Here is a 17,947-nt window from a genome sequence, read left to right as displayed (position 1 = left end):
GCCAGCTCTAATTTTTTTGTCGCTTCAAGCAAAAAAAAAAAAAAGCGCCGCCCTGCCATAACTCCCCCCCCGAGCACCGCACCACCCAAGTCCCCACCCCCTGAGCGCCACGCCGCCGAAGCCCCCCGCCCCCTAAGTGCCGCGCTGCGCAAGTCCCTGCCCCCCGAGTGCTGCCCGCGCAAAACAAAAAACAAACAAACCCCTCCAGTGCCACCCGGCCAAACCAAAAAAAAAAAAACCCCAAGCACCGCCCTGCCCCAAGGTGCTGCCCCAAGCACGTGCTTGGTCGGCTGGTGCCGGCCCTGTTTTCAAGGCATAAAAGGCAGATTTCATGCCCAAATGAAGCAGGGAATATTGCAGGACAAGAAGGAACACCTCTTAATCCCAGATTTCTTAGGTGTGTACATCATGGACTCACAGCAACCAAAAAAATCAACCAACATGACCTCCACTCCTGAAAAGCTAAAATGAATAGATCAGTCTTTAAAGTCAACTGAATCACAAACTACAAGTTAGAGCTAAAGCTGAAACACGATAGAAAAGGACAGGTCTGTTCTATGACCACTGGCTGGTGCATAGTGAGGAGTTAAGGGAGTGGAGGGGAGGTTGAGTAGCTATATCCTGTGGCTATGGGGCACAAGGCATTGTGCACCTCTCCCCAACTATTAATTACTGCACTAAATGCTTCTGTTGCCATGTGGATGGGAACTCTACTCCTACAGTGAGGCTTAGGAGAGGTGACACAAGTTGCATCTCATCTCTTGCTCCTACCTCATCTCCTAAAAATATACATTGAAAGGACATCTCCAGGTTTAACTCTGGCATTTATTTGTGGAGTCCTAAGACCTTATCCTACAAAAGTACTGAATGCCCTCAACTTCTATTGCGGACAAGAGGGACTGAGGCACTAAATGTCTGCCTGGTGACGCTCAGACCTTCACAGGAGTGGATCCCTAGACAGCATCATATTTAGTTAGAACAAAACACTTTATATGCCTTAGTCCCCATTTTGTCAGCACTTTTTCTTGCATTGAGTAGCACTTTCCAGATTCTAACTATTTTTAATCAGTAGCACTTTGTAACAATGTGGCTTTAATTAAATTAAATTGCAATAAATGTTCCTGTGGAACTGTGTGTGTTACAGCTATATGGATATCAAAGGAGTTCATCAGGATTATGCATAACCTCTCTTTTGCTGTTGTCAGAACTTTTAAGGGTTGTGGCAGCAATTTTCTTCAGAAGCACTGAAGAGTTACTGCAGACAATCAGAGGCTCATTTTGTTATAAAGAGGTTTATCAAGTGAGTTGTTTCTATATGACACGCACAAAGATTAGAATTTCTGACATCTTGATAGCTCATGAGAAGACTCGGGTCTGATGAGGGATGGGTGAATAGGTTCAGACAAAATAAGAACCTCCTGCAAATTTTGTTCAAAATTTGAATAAGTCTGACAAATAAAAATGTTCTGAGGTTTGAGAAAGTTTATTTCATTTTTCTCCTAAGTAACTTTGAATTTCCAGTTGCTTCTGAAGTTTTAGGTAGAACTGGTGAGGAATCTTTGGACAATTTCTCACACCCCCTTCTCTCCCCCAAAAGTGCTGATTTGTCAAAATCTAAACTTTTTTTTTTTTTTTTGGCAAAAACATAAAAGTTTTGATGAAAATTTTGTCCAGAAGTTCTCTTAGGTCCTGGATGAATGGTTATAGACAAATGACACCCCAACCGCCCACCCTCATAAAAGCCAATAGCCCAGTGGTTAAGACTCTTACCTGGGATGTCACCCAGGTTCAGGTCCCCTACTCTTTCCTGATTTGGAGAAGGGTCTTGAATTGGATTTTCTACATCCCATAGGTGTGCCCTAATCACCAGTTTTTGGTTATCTGGAATCTAGCCAGACCAGCTTAATCTTTAATTCCTGGAGTCTCCTAGACCAGTGGTTTTCAAACTTTAGCAACCAGAGGACCCCCATTTTGATTTAAATGTTTTTGTGGACCTCCAAGCCCTCCACTTCCCTCAAGGCCTCACCCCACCTCTCCTCTTACCCGCCTCTTTCTACTCCCTCCCCACCCCCACATGCCCTGTCTCAGCACCTGCATGCTGCTGAACAGCTGAGAGAAGTTGATCAGTACGGCCCACAGACCCCCTGGAGTGTCCTCACAGACCCCAGTTTGAGAAATGCTGTCCTAGATAATCCTGGAGGATTGGCAACCCTAGCTCTGGATGGGTGTAGCTCTGGGTTTTTTTGCAAAAAATTTAAAGGGGCTCAATTTGTGCCAATGCTGAACAAAAACAAAATTTCAGAACCTCAAAATCTTGCATAAGATGGAATTGTTTTCCAGCCAGCCCTCCTTTCTTCTTGGGAGTATTATAGCAGCATCCCGGTCCTAGTTATATTTTAAGCACTTTAGGGCACAGACCATCTTTTCATTTGTACAGCTCCTAGCACAGAGTAGTTCTAGTCCATGACTAGGACTTCTAGGTACTACCACAATACAAATAATGATTGTGCTAGAGGCATTGGACTATAGTATTAGACAGTCCCTGCTCTGAAGAGCATACAGTCAAAGTTAGGACAACACTCAAAGAGTGAGTGCAAGAAACAGTCAGAGGGAATGGGGGAGAGAAGACAAGGGCAGGTACCTTATGCCTTCTATAAAAGGCAACAATAAATAGTAATTTTCATTTCAAGGGATCTCAAAACACTTGAGATGTGAATTAAGTATCGCTACAGCTCAGGCAAACGATACAAATTAGATCTGTTTTACAGGTAGGTAGCCATGGGTACAGGAGCAGCAGAAACTCCCTAAAAGTGGGAGGCCCACAGGTGCCTGAATCTTAGCCCCGCCCCACCCCTTCCCTGAGGTCCTGCCCTCACAGTGCCCCTCCTTCCAAGCAGGGCTGGCTCCAGGTTTTTTGCCACCCGAGGCAAGGAAAAAAAAAAAAAAAAAAAAGCCACCCCAAGCACATGCTTGGAATGCTGGTGCCTAGTGCTGGCCCTGCTTCCAAGACCTTGTGCCTCAATTGCTCCTCTCCACCCTTTCCCTCCAGTCACTCAACCTTACAGCTGGTAAGCAGTGGGAGGGCCTCCCATTTTTTAAAGTGATGGAGCCATGACACCCCATTCTGTACTCCTGCATGGATATCTTAAGTAACAGGCCGAGGGTTGCACAATAAGTTAGTGGCTAGGTCAGAAGCCCAGCTGCCATAAATCAGTGTAGCCTCATTGATTTAATGAAGCAACCCAGTTTTTATAAAAATGGAGATTTTGCCCAAGTGGCAGGAATCCTAACTCCCATTCCCTGTTCTAAAACATGACTTTTTAATTTCTTGGAACTTATGTCTGACTGACGTGTACTGTAGTCCCAGACAGCTTGTTTGTAGAGTGTGGTACCATGCACACCGAATAGCAGTATCCTTCAGTAGGGCAAGTGAGGACATCAGCAGAATTAGACAGCTGCAAGGATTCTCTTTTAGACTGCATCCTCTGTACTACAGGCTCTGAGTAAACACCTGGACATGCCATTCTTCTCTTTTCAGCTGACACTGCAGAGATGCTGGGACAGGACCCCCTGCTGATCAACAGACTTGTGCAATGGTGCAATGCCCAGGAACATGCTGGTGTTCGTGGAGAAGCAAACCGATTGCTGGCATCACTCTTGCGGCACAGCAGATCCCAAGTATGAAATTACTGGTATATTTTTTTTTTTAATTGTTAGGAGTGCTTGCTGCCAGGCTGGCATCCTTGTTACTGTGTGCTTGCTGACAGCACACACAGCAGCAGTGCAAGCTTTTCCATACCACCTCTCCAACATGCCTCAGATAGATGGATGGACCCCTTTCTGGGATAGGAGAGTAGATCACCCTTCACAGCCACAGTCCTTTGTGCTGACACTACCCCTCAGGGAGTCACCAAGTGGTGGCATTCGTGGTGGCTGTTTTGTGATATGGACACCTTTCAATTGGAATGGACTTAATTCACCACATTAATGTCAAACATCAGCTGGTGATAACTTTCAGTCACTCAGCAAGATGGGCTGGATTTGAACCAGCAACCTAGAAGAGAAAAATACCATAACTGAATACCAGTTCCTAACTCCTCCACCAGCCATCCTAGGTAAAATCTTCTTTTTCATAAAGATTTGACCATGTTCAAACATGAAACCAATATTAAACAAAACAAAAACAAAACAAAACAGTTGAAAAAACCCACCTGTGTCATATCAAAATCTCTTTCAGAAATTCTACTGAGTTCACTTAGGCTGCCTAGTCCTTGCTTCAGGAAGGGGTGAATGTAGATTTTCTGATGACAATGTGCTGTTGATATGTTAGCAAAGGCTTTGGTGCTTATGCTAAGGCTGTTCTGATTGATTATGCAGAGGCCTCTCAACTGCTGCTTTATTTTGAGAGGATGTAAAATGGAGTTATAATTTGCATAAAGTTGGATAAAGCAAAACTGAGTCACTACTAATTTAGAAGCTTTAATAATTAAAAGTTTGACCTTGATGAACCACAAGAGTAAAAGAAAAAGGAAGTACCTCTAAACATTGATATTTCAGCTAAATGAATTCAAGGTGGCTTTCCAACTGAGGTGAATGACTAATGCAGACAAAAAATTCTCTGGCAGTGCAGGCAAACTACAACAAATGTATCCAGATTAGCACTTCAGTGATGGTAGGGGAACCATTTCTAATTGATTCAGAGACTTTCAGGGGTGAACTGTGATTTCCTTTTGTCACCTCAGTGTTATTTGTATCTCAGCTTTTGATTTGTGGTCCTTTCACCTGACCCATTTCTTTTGTTTGACTGACAACAGGAAGTGGTCAAAGCCATCCAGCAGGCACAAGGAGTGAAGCACCTGGTTTCCATGACAACAAGCGAACATGTTATCATGCAGAATGAAGCTCTGATTGCACTGGCCATAGCATCTGCAATTCATTTAGGTATCCTCCCTCCCCCAGAGCATTGGCCTGAGTACCATTTAAGATGTTGTTCTTGTTATTAATACAAGTGTTTTATAGCCCTGCTAATTTTCACAGTGATTTACAAAATTTATATAAGGTATATTCCTAGCCTTGAAAAGCTTATGGTCTATTTTACAGTCAAATGTACAGAAGACAGAGGGACTGGAGATTACCAGTGAGAAGCAGGAACAAGGGATTTCTTGAAGAGGTTGTTTTTTGGGAAGGATTTGAAGAATAGAGGATGCTTAGTAGATGGGGACAAGAAGTTATTTGATAGCCGTTGGGCAGTGTGTTAGAAGGCATGAAATCAAGATCATGACAAAGGCAGAATCAGGAAGAGCAGAAAAGCAGCAAGAATTTTAACAGGGGAAAGGAATGTAGAGATGTTGGTGGAGTCAAAATTATATAGGGCTTTCATTCTTAAACAACAGGCAAGATGATTCAAGGAGAAAGCAATGTCAAGGTAGACAGGAAGAGAACTGTAGCAGAGGCATTTTGGATAGAATTGAGAAAGTGGAAATGACAAAATAGGCTAAAGGATCCTGCAGAAGCTCTGACTGAAAAATGAAAATACCATCCTCTTCACAATTACAATTAACAGGTTGGATTCCTAGCAGCACTGAGCACTCACAGCTCATGGCAGCTTCAAATGGATTTGCAGTTGCTCAGCACCTTTGAAAATGGTGCTTGATATTTATTAAGCTTGGTGCTGCATATATAGGACATAAGAGAGTCTATCCTGAAGATCACAGTCTAATCTGAAAAACAACAACAATTGCATTTAAGACCCAACTACAAGAAGCCAATATTAATGCTAAGCTCCATCACAGACTAAAGCCAGAAAGGAATGTAGCCTTAGACATGGATCAATGCTGCCAGCAGCGGTCAAGTCAGAAAAAGATCTATATACAGAAGATTAAGTCAGCTACCCATGACTACGAGAATGTGAGGGAAGGCTAGTAAAGATTGATACATATGAATTAAGCCATGATGTAGAAAATTTACTACCTATGGCTCAGCTGTTTTATGGGCCTGATACTGTGAGGTACTGGGGGGTGCTCAGCACTTCACTGCATCAGGCCTTATATCTGCATTAAGACAAGTCACCCATTTTCTATCTACTTTGACAGACCATTTTTCATATGCAAGTTACCTAAGAATTTTTCATTTAAAAAACTTCAGAATTATTTCCAAGACATCTTATTTTATTTTCAGAAGTCATCAAAGATTCACTTAAGGAGTCAAGGCTAGTTCAAAGCTTACATAAGCTTCTACAAGATGAGTGCACAGGTCCTGAGGTGAAATATAATTCGATGGGCCTCCTGTGCAGCCTTCTTAATTCAGGTAATTTCACTGTGGCACTAAGATCCCATCCATTTCTGTTACTGTGAAATCACTGAAGTGTTTTCAATCAGTTGTGAGGTTGCATCCAAACAACGAAGTAGCAGCAGAAAGACTCGGAGGTTTATTTCTTTTTGACAGCCATTCTTCCTCTCATGGGATAATACTTCTCTCTTTGAGAAGTCCACTGAGGTCACTGGGACTACCTGTGATGGAGCTAAGGCAAAAGTCTAGAGGAGGGAGCAAAGTAACAATGAGACACCTTCACGCATCCTCAGGTTTGGGGCCAGCATGCACCAGCTCCTATACCCATAGCAAAATGTGTACAACAGCCTTGCAACCAATTAGCTCAAGGGGCTTTTACAGCAGCCAGATATACTGGCTTGCTGACCCAACCCCCACCTCCTAGCCATATTATTCCTTACACAGAGGCTAGGGATGGGTGTGGACAAAACTGCCATGCTGGCACCATGCTGCCTTTTAATTTCTCTCCTGGGAGGAATCCCCAGCTGCCTGGTTAAGTTGGCTCCAAGTCTGTTATGTGCCAATGGAGGGTCTGCCCAAATAGTTCTGATTTTTTTTCTCCACATTTTTCTATAATGGTTCAGCGGAAACCTGAAAGTGGGTTCCAGATTTTTTCTTTTTGAAAACGCAAGAATTTTTAAGTTTAAAAATCTATTGCCTGGGCAGACTTTTCCATTTATTATATCCCAACAGTCTTCAGACTACCCCATGGACCCAGACTGCTGAACCATAAACCAGGTAGTCAGATCCTCAGCCAGTATAAATCAACAAAGCTCTATTGATTTCAGTGGAGCTACGCTGGTTTACAGCAGCTGGGGATCTGACCCATAAAGATTTTCTTAGTGGTCTATTTCATTAGCACGCTACAGACATCTTTGAACTTTGATGCTGAGAGTCAAATCTTCCTGGTACGAAATGCTGAAGCAAAATATAAAGCACTAGGTGGAGGCAGGAGCACGTCTTCTTTAATACAGTCTGAAAAATTATTTTATATCTAGTTCTTCTGGGAAGGTGAAGTAATAAAAGAAAAGATATTTAAACAGGGCAATTAGTTAACAGTTGCAAAGTTAACCTCTTTACAAAAATCATCATCCCAAGTGAGAGTCTTAAGATGTTTCTATTTAAATAAAACAGTGGAGTTAACCTGTGGCTGTAATACAGCCTTACATTGTAGTATCTCCTTCAGAATATGGACTAATGCATGCCATTAAAGTCTGTGTTTGGTCTCCCTTCAGGTGATTTGAAACAAGAAGTAGAAGAGGACAACATTAAAGAAACCTTGGAAAAACTTTGTAGCCATAGCAATGCAAATGTGGTCAAGCAGGCTGTAATGACCCTCCAGATACTGAGAGATGAGAGTCAAAACACTGGCTTTGTTTCTCCATAGCTGTGGGTGCTGCTGTTTTGTCTGGCAGCTGGGGTATTTCAAGAAAGTGTTATCTTTTGCCAACAGCCACCATATTTATCATGTTGATGTTCACTAAATGCTAGTAAACAGTGCAGGCTACAGCTCTCGTTGACATATAGGGCCTCATTTTTAAAACTGTACATGGAACACTGTATATCCATTTGTACATCTAGTTTACACCCACACCGTGTTACTTCAGCTTCATGTACTCACAGGCAATCTGGGGCCGTAACTACACTACAGCAGGGACACCCCCTATGGCAGAGACAGGGGCAAGGAGCTGCCTCCTCCCTCCATAGAAACTGCAATAAAGATCTTTCTTCCCCTGCCCCCTCATTCCCCTGAGGCCTAGCACTTGTGGCAATATGTGCCCTTCAGCCCTCTGGGGAGAGAGCTGCAGCAGCAGAGGTCCTCCCCACTCCCAGTCTTACACCCTGGCTGCTGTGGTAATCTGTTTGAGAAGTGGCCTAGGACCACCGCAAATTTTTCTTCACAACATGCACAGAATCCTCTGCTGGGCAGTGTTGGCAGGATGCCTCAGAGCCGAGAGTCTTCATATGCACAATGTGAGATGGATAGAGCAGTTCACACTCTCTGGGCTTTCAGAATGTCTGCTGACTCATTATGTGACTCATTAGAATGATTCTCATTTTAAACTAAGAACCCTTTATGCTGATCTAGCAGAGTAAACTGGCCCTAAAGTAGAAGTAAGTTGCATTTACATTCCTTTAAAGGCTCTTTTACAGCACCAGAGTAGCTCTGATGTCTCAGATTCTGTTTTCCTCCCTAATTACAGCTGCTTTCCTGATCATGATGCATGACCAAATGTCTTTTTAAGGAATAAATTTCAGTAACTGCATGGATATACTAGGTTGTGTTTTGTTTTAAATCTTCCATGGTTATGCGTATTGTTCCTGGGGAAAGGACTGCCCCCATACTCCTTGCAGTATACTTCACTACATTACTAACTGCACCAACCGAGAGGGGCCAAGCATCTACAGCTGCATTAGATGCTCCAAGAGACACTGCCACATGTCAGATTTTATAAGGTGATATGGGACCGATTCTGCCCCACCCCCACTTGCCAGATCAGAAGCATAAAGGGACAGGACTGTGCTGTAAGGGGCTGGGAAGAACTCGACTCCTTCACAGTCTAGGGCTGCCATGAACAGACCTACCCTGTCCTTCTCTGAATCTCTGGCACAGGGGACAGACACATCCAGGGTGAGAGAGGGAATCTCCACAGTCCATGTCATTATGAAGATTCTGGACCAGTTCTTGGACAGCCCACATGAAACTGTTGTGAATTGGAGCATCCCTCAGAGTAAATCAAACATTTGTACCCTAGAACAAACAAACATTTGTGGAATATTTAGATTAAACCTTCACAAAAGGTGTTAGTCAGTTCCAGCTAATTAGCAATCTCTCAACTCAGATTACAATAGAGCTCTAAACTCCAGTCTAGTTGTATTCTAAAAGGAGAATCAGGGCCAAAAAAGTTTAGTTCTGAATGATTTCAAATATTCAATCTCTACACCAAGGGTTATATTCAGTCAGTTTTCTATCACAGGAATCTTACATGGCTGCATGAATATTCTTGTACAAAATATTTAAATGTCAGCCATGTGACATCAGAAAAGCTAGTCATTAAGTAAAGGAAGACAATTAAAATTGAATGGAATGTTGATAGAAAGCAAGCTCCAATAGCATAGAAGACTCATTACACACAAGGAATGAATACAGGTTTGTGCAGACTTGTCACACACACACACACACACACACACACACACACAAAACTCACCTTTCAACAAGGGCTGAAATACAAAATATTGTCTCAATTTAATGCTTTCAAATTCAATTTCAGATATCTTCATTTTTATCCCTAGATCCTTCCGCCTCCTGGTGAAGGATTTATTTTTAAGACATGGTTTAAATTTTTCAATAATTCCAAGTATAGAAGACATTTTTCAAATTAGCTATATGGCTGGTTTTTTTTTTAAGTTGTCCATGTAGCTGGTCTCAGAAGCCTAGGAATGTGCAATATCATTAAGAGCTGAAATTAACAGACCCGAAGTGTCATGGCAGAGAGGCGTTGAAGTCCTTTCTTAAAAAAAAATAAAATTAGAGTGTGATACAGGTAATGAAAATTAACTTTATTTATACAAATGTTAGGGACTCTGCCACTGCTTCTCTACAACGCATTTTACAGTTCTCCTTGAAACACTGACACTGGACTTTCAAACACTCACTCAATTCCAGTCTTCGACTTGGCAGACCATACAGAACACATCTGTGCGATAAATCATAAGCAACATTTGGCAGCTGGGAGTGCAACACAAGAATGAATTAAAAAGGTCTCGATATAAAAACATACCAAAAGCACCTATGCTAAAGGCATCATATCGTTTGTGTTGGTCATCAAAAGCAACAATGAAGAATTTAAACCTCAGCAATAAAAATACTCAATTTACAAAATGACTGGATCCAACAAGTTTCAGAGCTGAAAAGAAAACACGGCTCCAGTGATGAGAGACATGAGGTTTGATATATTAAGTCAATTTATTTTAAGGCTTAGAAGACAAAGGTATTGGAAGAAAAGAAAACCAAACTCCAAGGAAAACAACTGGGGAGAAGAGTTTGATCCATCCTTTTGTGGATTAGAAACACTGTTAAAGCTACATGCCTAGCTTCTGGAAGAGTGGGGAGCCGCTTGACATACAGCTCAGGCTGAGTTGTGGAGCAGCCTTGACAGACTGGTGGGATCACACTCCAGCCTTCTTGTGCTGTAGAAAAGATCATTGCAACATTGGGTGGGGATTGTTCAGATTCCCAGGAGAGGGGTTCTCCTTAGGAAAGAGGATACACTTCTGTGTGCTTTGCTCAATCTGAGGCTCACAAAAGAATGTATTCTCATCTTGATCCATAAGCAGTTGTGTGTCTGAATCCAGGTGCATGAACCAGAGACCAAAGCCAATTATCACTGTCACTCATAACGATGAAAAAGTAAATAAAGATAAAGATAAAGTATCCCAGAAATAAAAGCACTCACTTCCTAGAAATTAAATGTCCTCTCATAGCCCAATCCATTAGTTCTGCTTTTGTCTCTCAAGTTCAGGTCATAAGTTAGAGCTCACATCTGATATTTTAATTAAAAAAAACAACAGAACTTGTTTCTATTGTAGTGTGGTGGACTTGGTCTGAATGCTACCATTAAGATCTCAGCTTCAAGCAGTTATGAAGTTTGGTGGTGGAATGATTTGAGTTGCTCCTCATTAGAAGCCATAGAGGCAGCGGAAGCAGTTAGCTGGTTAGCTTTGCAGGACTCAGGCAATCAGAACCTACATATCTCTAGCAATTAAGGCACTGCAGGTTCATAAAGGATGTTCTGTTTACAAACGTGTTTAGTAAGCAATGGGCAAATGTTCATGTTTCACATCAATTCAGGGATCTAGTTTTTGCTAACCATATTTGCCACTGCCAGCAGAACTGCTTTTTAAAATGGCTAGGGACAAAATTTCCAGAAGTACCTAAGTGACTTAGGATCCAAAGTCCCATACGGAAAGTCACTTTTAAATATACGTAGGCTCTTAAGTCCCAAGTCGCTTTTATATGTGGGAGTTAAGCACTTTTGAAAATTCAAAAGCAGAAAAAAAGTGAAAAATTATATAAAAACCCTATTCTCTGCTTTCTTAAGGAGTTAAGCATTATTTACCAGAGCACTGAAGCAGTGTTGTAAATAGCTGCTATTAACTTTAAGTGTTAACAGTAGTAAAAGCAACAGGAATAAGCATCTAATTGTGATGCTACACTTCAGATTAATTTTGTTTTGCATAGAAGACATGATTGATAAGACAAGAGGAGTTAGACACTAATTTGCCATCAAGCAAGCAGAAGAAACCTGATGATACAGAGAACTACAGAGAGATCTTACTCCAGCCCAGATCCTCAGCTGGTGTTGGGGTAGTTCCAATGAAGCTAGTGGAGCTATGTTGATTTTCCCCAGCTAAGAAAATGGCCTGCTGATTTTATTCGTCTTTTAGGAAAGTGCTACCTTTTCACAAGTTCAGAGAATAGTGAAACCTATTCTCAAGATGCAATTCAGGTGCTACATTTCACAAGCAGAATGTAGTGTTTTCAAACTAAATGGATTACTGTATTGTTGCAGGTCACAAGCATAAATTGGTTGATGTAGCTTTAAGCCTTGGGTTGTCTGGCACAGCAAACCAACATTCTTAGTGGAATAACTTGAAGCAATAACTATAGACATTGCTGTGCTACCTACTAAATGCAAATATCAGCAGAGAGTTTGAGCCTGTTGCCGCTGCAGTAGATACAGCAAACATGTGGCACAGACTTCACTTTCAGGGCTCTGTAGAAGAAGCTTCTTTTGCCCTCTTTCCAGCTTCTCCTACTTACTGTTTTTCTTCTTGTTGCAGATCAAAGAAAAAAAAAAAGTCACAGCATATGCCTGGAGATTACACCTTCAGGTCTTGCAGAAGAATACAATAGACACTGTATTCTTTGTCAGTCTCTGAGGAAATCAGCCATTCTTAAGACAGGCTTCCTTTTCCCATTCGGTCTCAGTCATTGGCCGGAAAAAGAAACAAGAAAGCTCAGCTGAAAGCCACATACAAAATATAGCATTGTCCATGAAATGTTTCACAGAATGTCAAAACAGCCACCTTCCAGCTTTCAGGCAAGAAAGGCTGGTACAGATCCCTATTGGTATCACCTTTCTTCCAGTGAATTGCTCTTTAATACTTAGATAACACACAAAATGTTACACACATGTATATAAAAAGATATATTCAGAAGTTTGGCATTCTAAGAAAGCATAACACTTTGGAAACAAGCATTAATGTAGTAAAATATAATTACAAAAATATATACTTTACTAGAATGTACACTACATTAGACACTGCAAGTAACTGCTATCCCTGAAAAATAGGGTGCCACTACAAGCAGTGAACAGTTTGCTAGTAAATAGCCCACAGTAAAATTGACACTGCAACAACTATTTAAAAAAGAGTTTCTTATTACATATCACACATTTCAGCTTTTACAGTTAATTCTGCTCTGACTTTTGATTTCACAGAAGAGCAGAAGAATGGTTTGGACTAGCACTGCAGGCCAGATGCAAAGGCCACTGAAGTCAATGGGAGTCTTTCCATTGGACTTTGGATCAGGTCTTAAGCATCTCAGTTTGTAGGAAACATCATAAGGATTTAATTTCATCCCTGGTGTAAACGGGAGCCACATCCATTTGACTTCAATGGGAGCTGCACTTACTTTGGGCCAGGGCCTACAGCATTATTCTGGAGACGCAGCTCTGAGCATTTCTTCAACATGACTGGATCTGGCATTTTTGCAGGAAAAGCTGAGCAGCAAAGGACAAATGGAATGGGAAACAACAATGCATTCAAAAGATTTTTTTAAATAAATTAATGCTAGTAACTCCAGTGCTCCACTAGACTCTCATGTAGGTTAGATCAGCTTTTGACTAGCCTGGAAAATCCTGAATCAAAGGCCTAACAGAGTTTAGCTTGTCCTTTAATTTCTTTTTAGTCCTAATATGGCAATCAACAGTCAAAGAAGATGATAAACAACAGTGCAGTGGACAGGTGTGAAAGAGAACAGATGGCAGACAAGAGAGCTCTTGACGGATACAATCGCATATTCAGTGACCTCTTGTACCAAGCAGCATTTTTAAATGCCTGCAGCCCAGCAGATATCACTCTTTTTAGAAGTAATTGCTCTACAAAACAGTGTTAGCAAATGGTGAGATTTTCTCCTCTATAAATTAGAACTATTTACAAACATCTAAAAAGGAGAAATAGTATCAGAGAATCCACCTACCCTCATGAAAAGATTTCCAAATATGCTATCAACGTATAATTAAATTACTTCGTCTTGAGAAACTTATGTTGGCAAGAACTTTCAAAATAAGTGGCTTCGGTTACTCAAGCATTTGAGTCCCTACTGAAATATCTACATTAGCTCAGGTCATATAGGGATTCTCCCTACTTCTGCACAGCTGAGGTTCCATCTGACAACTAGAGACTTAATGACATTTCTTTACAGTCTCTAATACCAAGACTATCATGACTCACAATAATCCAATGACATAACTGCCTGGGCCTTCCACTCAAATAGAACACAATGAAATGCTTGATGTTTCGAGAACAGACTACAATGTTTTGAGAATAGACATTAAAGTAACCTCCTTTGCCTATTCCATCAATGCGGTCATTTGTCAATCTTTAGGACACTCTCTTCTAAGACCATGACAAACATCACAACAGATGCAGCTATGATCCACATAATGAATGCAACATTGGCAACCTCCAATGATGGCAGCTAGGAGCCAAGACAAAACAGCCTTTACAGCAGCAAGTTCTTCAAGGTACGGGACTGGTTTATAGCAGTTTCCATTCTGCTTACTGGAGTCTTTTGGTCCATCCCTCTTAGGTTTAGGGGAATCTCTTCCACACCAAAAAAGGTTTAAATCTAGTCTTCCCCTTGGAGAAAGAAACTGATGTTGCACTAGCGAGAAGGGAATCTGGGGGAGAAAGCAGTGTGTTCTTTCTGCACCAGCCTGCAGCAAAAGCAGAAGCGGAGTAACATCTGGCTGATACAAAAATAAGGCTTTTAAAACCTGGAGCACTCCAAGACCTGTGTGTGTCTCAATTTCTTTTCACCTTCATGTCAAATCAATAGCAGTGAAATGTATGTCTTCACAGCTGGTGTCTGCTTTCGTTTTCAGAAAAGATGACCGGCCTTTACAACTTCAATATCCGAAATCAGTGACCTGGCCAGGAAAATCCCAAAAATCTAAAGACAAACACAAAAAGACACAAAACCTGTAAGCAGTCTGGGAGGGAAAACACACATTCAGAAGATTACCAAGTTGTGAGGCTGCTCTGAGTACAGGGCCAGATTCTGCTACCCTTAGTCAGGCTCCAATTCTGCAAACACTTAAGCACACAACTCTTCTCAAATGAGTGTTCCCATCAAAGTTAATGAAACTACTCATGTGAGTGAAGTTATGCTTAAGGTATTTGTAGGCTCAGGAACTTCTCACTCAAATAGCTACACACTACCCAGTGGGGTAAGGGTGGCATAATCTGGCCTATAAAACAAAACAAAAAACGGTTATAAGAGAAAAAAGATGCTTTCATGTAACACTTCTACAGGGCTGAGAACAATCATATGACTTGTGTGTGTCCGAGTGGGGAGCCAGGTACAGCTAGGTTCCTTTACGTCTAACACTCTCCCATCACTTTAGTTACTTTTAAACATTTCAGGCATTTCCATTTTTCTGCCGCCTAGTTCAGTGATTCAACTTGAAGATTTTTAAAATCGGAGGGTTAGAAGGGACCGCAAGGGTCATCTGCTCAGTCTAACCCTCTGCCAAAATGCAGGATTTGTTGGGTCTAATCCATCCAAGACAGATGGCTGTCCAGGCTCATTTTGAAAACCTCCAGTGTAGGAGCTAACCTCCCTAGTCAGTCTGTTCCATTGTCCTACTGTTCTTACTCATAGGAAGTTTTTCATGAGAATTTAATCTAATTCTGCTATGCAGTAGTTTGAACATATTGTCCTTTGTCCTGCCCTCTGAGACAAGAAAGAGAAAAAAAACCTTTTTTTTAGGGCAGCCTTTCAAGTATTTGAAAACCACTATCACATCCCTCCTCCTTAATTTCCTCTTTTCCAAACTAAATATACTCAGTTCCTTCAGTCTTTGCTCATATGCCATGCATTCCATCCCTTTGATCATCATATAGCTTGACCCTCTCTCTCTCTCTCTCTCTGTCAATATTCCACTTTGAAAGTTTTTTGTATGTTTAATTCACATTTAACTGTGCCAAAAGAGATGAAACATTTACCACAAACTTTAGTGTGAAAAATTTTATATCATTGAGCCTTTCACCAAAACCGATTTTCAAAAAAATTGCCACGAAATGGCCTTTTTCAAATTAACACCCTCTTCCCCCACATTCAAACTTTTGCAGTGTTTCAATGAAAACTGGTTTTGATTGAAAATTTTGGAAAAAAGGTTTTGCATGTGTCTCCCTCCCCCCTTCCCCAAAAACGGTAAAACTTTCGTGTTTTTAACAAAAAGTTGGGCCATTTTTGAAAATTTAAGAGGATGTTCAATTTTCTCAGATTACATTTCATTGTGGTTACATCACGCAATATAAAATAATTTACTGATTTACGGAGAAGACCTAATCACTGAAGACTTCTATGATCTCAAAGATGAGCCAGTTAAAGACCAGACATTGCTACTGTTCTAGTCCTGGGCTTCTCCTGAGCACAGATTACCAATTAGGTTCAGTGGTACCAGACCATGGGGGGGGTTTTAGGATATGACGAAAAGGGGCGTGAAAATGCAATGAGACCAGCAAACCCACTTTAACTTGTGACAAAGGCAAGCTTGAACATAGGTCTATGGAAATGAGAGGTTACATCATCATCTCCCCACTTCGCAGCTTTGTCCTTACTAGTGATTTTAAAAAAACCTAAAAAGCCATGCATTTTTTCCCTTAAAAAGAGACTTAACATTTCACAAAGCTAAGAAATTAAAATAAAACCACATACACTTTCACCCTGCAAAAACACAGTGTTATTTTCTTCCTCACAAAACCCAAGGATTTCAAAGTTTCTAAAATATTATTTTCCTCCAACTACCACATAGCAGGCAGAAGATGTGAGGCTGAAGCTTCTACTGTAGCAGTAGAAGAATGAAATCACTGACCTGCAGCAATGAGATAGCTATGAAGGCACCTGCAACAATGTAGATGTTTCGGGGTAGCCAAGCTTCAAGAGCAGGGATACAACCCTTGGTGAAAATTAAATTGTCCCATTGGTTTTTCTTCTGTGCAGAGAGAGAGCGGGGAGAAAAAGCATGTTACTTTTCCCTTATATTTTGCAGGTGACATTTCTTTGTATGGGTCTGTAGTTGACAGAAAAGACGGTTACTCACCTTTGTAACTGTTGTTCTTCGAGATGTGTTGCTCACATCCATTCCAGTTAGGTGTGCGCGCCACGCGTGCACGCTCGTCGGAAACTTTTTACCCTAGCAACTCCAGTGGGCCGGCAGGTCGTCCCCTAGAGTGGCGCCGCCATGGCACCCGATATATACCCCTGCCGGCCCACCCGCTCCTCAGTTCCTTCTTGCCGGCTACTCCGACAGTGGGGAAGGAGGGCGGGTGTGGAATGGATGTGAGCAACACATCTCGAAGAACAACAGTTACAAAGGTGAGTAACCGTCTTTTCTTCTTCGAGTGATTGCTCACATCCATTCCAGTTAGGTGAATCCCAAGCCATACCTAGGCGGTGGGGTCGGAGTGAGAAGTCGCGGCATGGAGCACTGCAGATCTGAAGGCCGCGTCCTCTCTGGACTGCTGGACCAGGGCGTAGTGGGAAGCAAAGGTGTGGACCGATGACCAGGTCACTGCCCAACAGATTTCCTGGATGGGCACACGGGCGAGGAAAGCCAGCAACGACGCCTGCGCCCTGGTAGAATGCGCAGTCACACGGCCCGTAGGAATGTGGGCCAGCTCATAGCAGGTCCTGATACAGGATGTTACCCACGAGGATAACCTCTGCGAGGAAACGGGAAGCCCCTTCATGTGGTCCGCTACTGCCACGAAAAGCTGGGGGGATTTGCGGAACGGTTTGGTCCTCTCCACATAGAACGCGAGAGCCCTACGGACATCAAGCGAGTGGAGTTGTTGCTCCCTGCGTGAAGAATGAGGTTTCGGGAAAAAAAACGGGAGGAATATCTCTTGGTTGACGTGGAAGGCTGAGACCACCTTGGGGAGAAAGGCAGGGTGCGGCCTCAGCTGCACCTTATCTTTATGGAAGACTGTATACAGGGGATCTACCGTGAGAGCCCGGAGTTCCGACACCCGTTTAGCTGAGGTAATAGCTACTAGAAAGGCAGTCTTCCAAGAAAGATAGAGTAGGGAGCAAGTAGCTAACGGCTCGAAGGGGGTCCCCATGAGCCGAGACAACACCAGGTTAAGATCCCAGGTCGGGGCAGGGGGTCGGACGTTAGGGTATAGACGTTCCAGCCCCTTCAGGAATCTAGTCACCGTCAGGTGAGAGAAAACGGAGAGGCCATCCCCACCCAGGTGAAAGGTGGAGATAGCAGCCAGGTGGACCCGCAGGGACGAGATCGCCAAGCCCTGTTGTTTGAGGGACCAA

At 42.2% G+C, this 17,947-nt stretch overlaps 2 protein-coding genes across 25 annotated transcripts in view; one reads left to right on the top strand and one right to left on the bottom strand.

The window, feature by feature from the left end:
- LOC127053807 (rap1 GTPase-GDP dissociation stimulator 1-like) overlaps positions 1 to 7,714 on the top strand; it is a 52,803-nt gene extending 45,089 nt beyond the window's left edge. For all 4 annotated transcript variants that reach the window (XM_050959100.1, XM_050959098.1, XM_050959099.1 and 1 more), the window contains 4 exons: positions 3,539 to 3,678; positions 4,815 to 4,941; positions 6,178 to 6,306; positions 7,563 to 7,714. In XM_050959100.1, the coding sequence (XP_050815057.1) occupies positions 3,539 to 3,678; positions 4,815 to 4,941; positions 6,178 to 6,306; positions 7,563 to 7,714 (548 nt within the window). The remainder of the gene's footprint in view (positions 1 to 3,538; positions 3,679 to 4,814; positions 4,942 to 6,177; positions 6,307 to 7,562) is intronic.
- The window catches only part of TSPAN14 (tetraspanin 14), a 90,410-nt gene continuing 75,050 nt past the window's right edge, over positions 2,588 to 17,947 (bottom strand). For 19 of the 21 annotated variants that reach the window (XM_050959123.1, XM_050959125.1, XM_050959110.1 and 16 more), the window contains 2 exons: positions 16,494 to 16,613; positions 9,868 to 14,566 (listed from right to left, as the gene is read on the bottom strand). In XM_050959123.1, the coding sequence (XP_050815080.1) occupies positions 14,495 to 14,566; positions 16,494 to 16,613 (192 nt within the window). In that variant the 3' untranslated portion in view covers positions 9,868 to 14,494. Of the gene's footprint in view, positions 4,055 to 8,913; positions 9,080 to 9,867; positions 14,567 to 16,493; positions 16,614 to 17,947 lie in introns of those variants that run through there. The other 2 variants (XR_007775122.1, XR_007775123.1) reach the window with 2 other exon arrangements.

The sequence above is a fragment of the Gopherus flavomarginatus genome, chromosome 6, assembly GCF_025201925.1.
Source record: "Gopherus flavomarginatus isolate rGopFla2 chromosome 6, rGopFla2.mat.asm, whole genome shotgun sequence".
In the NCBI taxonomy this organism is placed as follows: domain Eukaryota; kingdom Metazoa; phylum Chordata; order Testudines; family Testudinidae; genus Gopherus; species Gopherus flavomarginatus.
The sequence above is the reverse complement of the archived record's forward strand: the minus strand, read 5'-3'. Positions and strand labels throughout refer to the sequence as shown.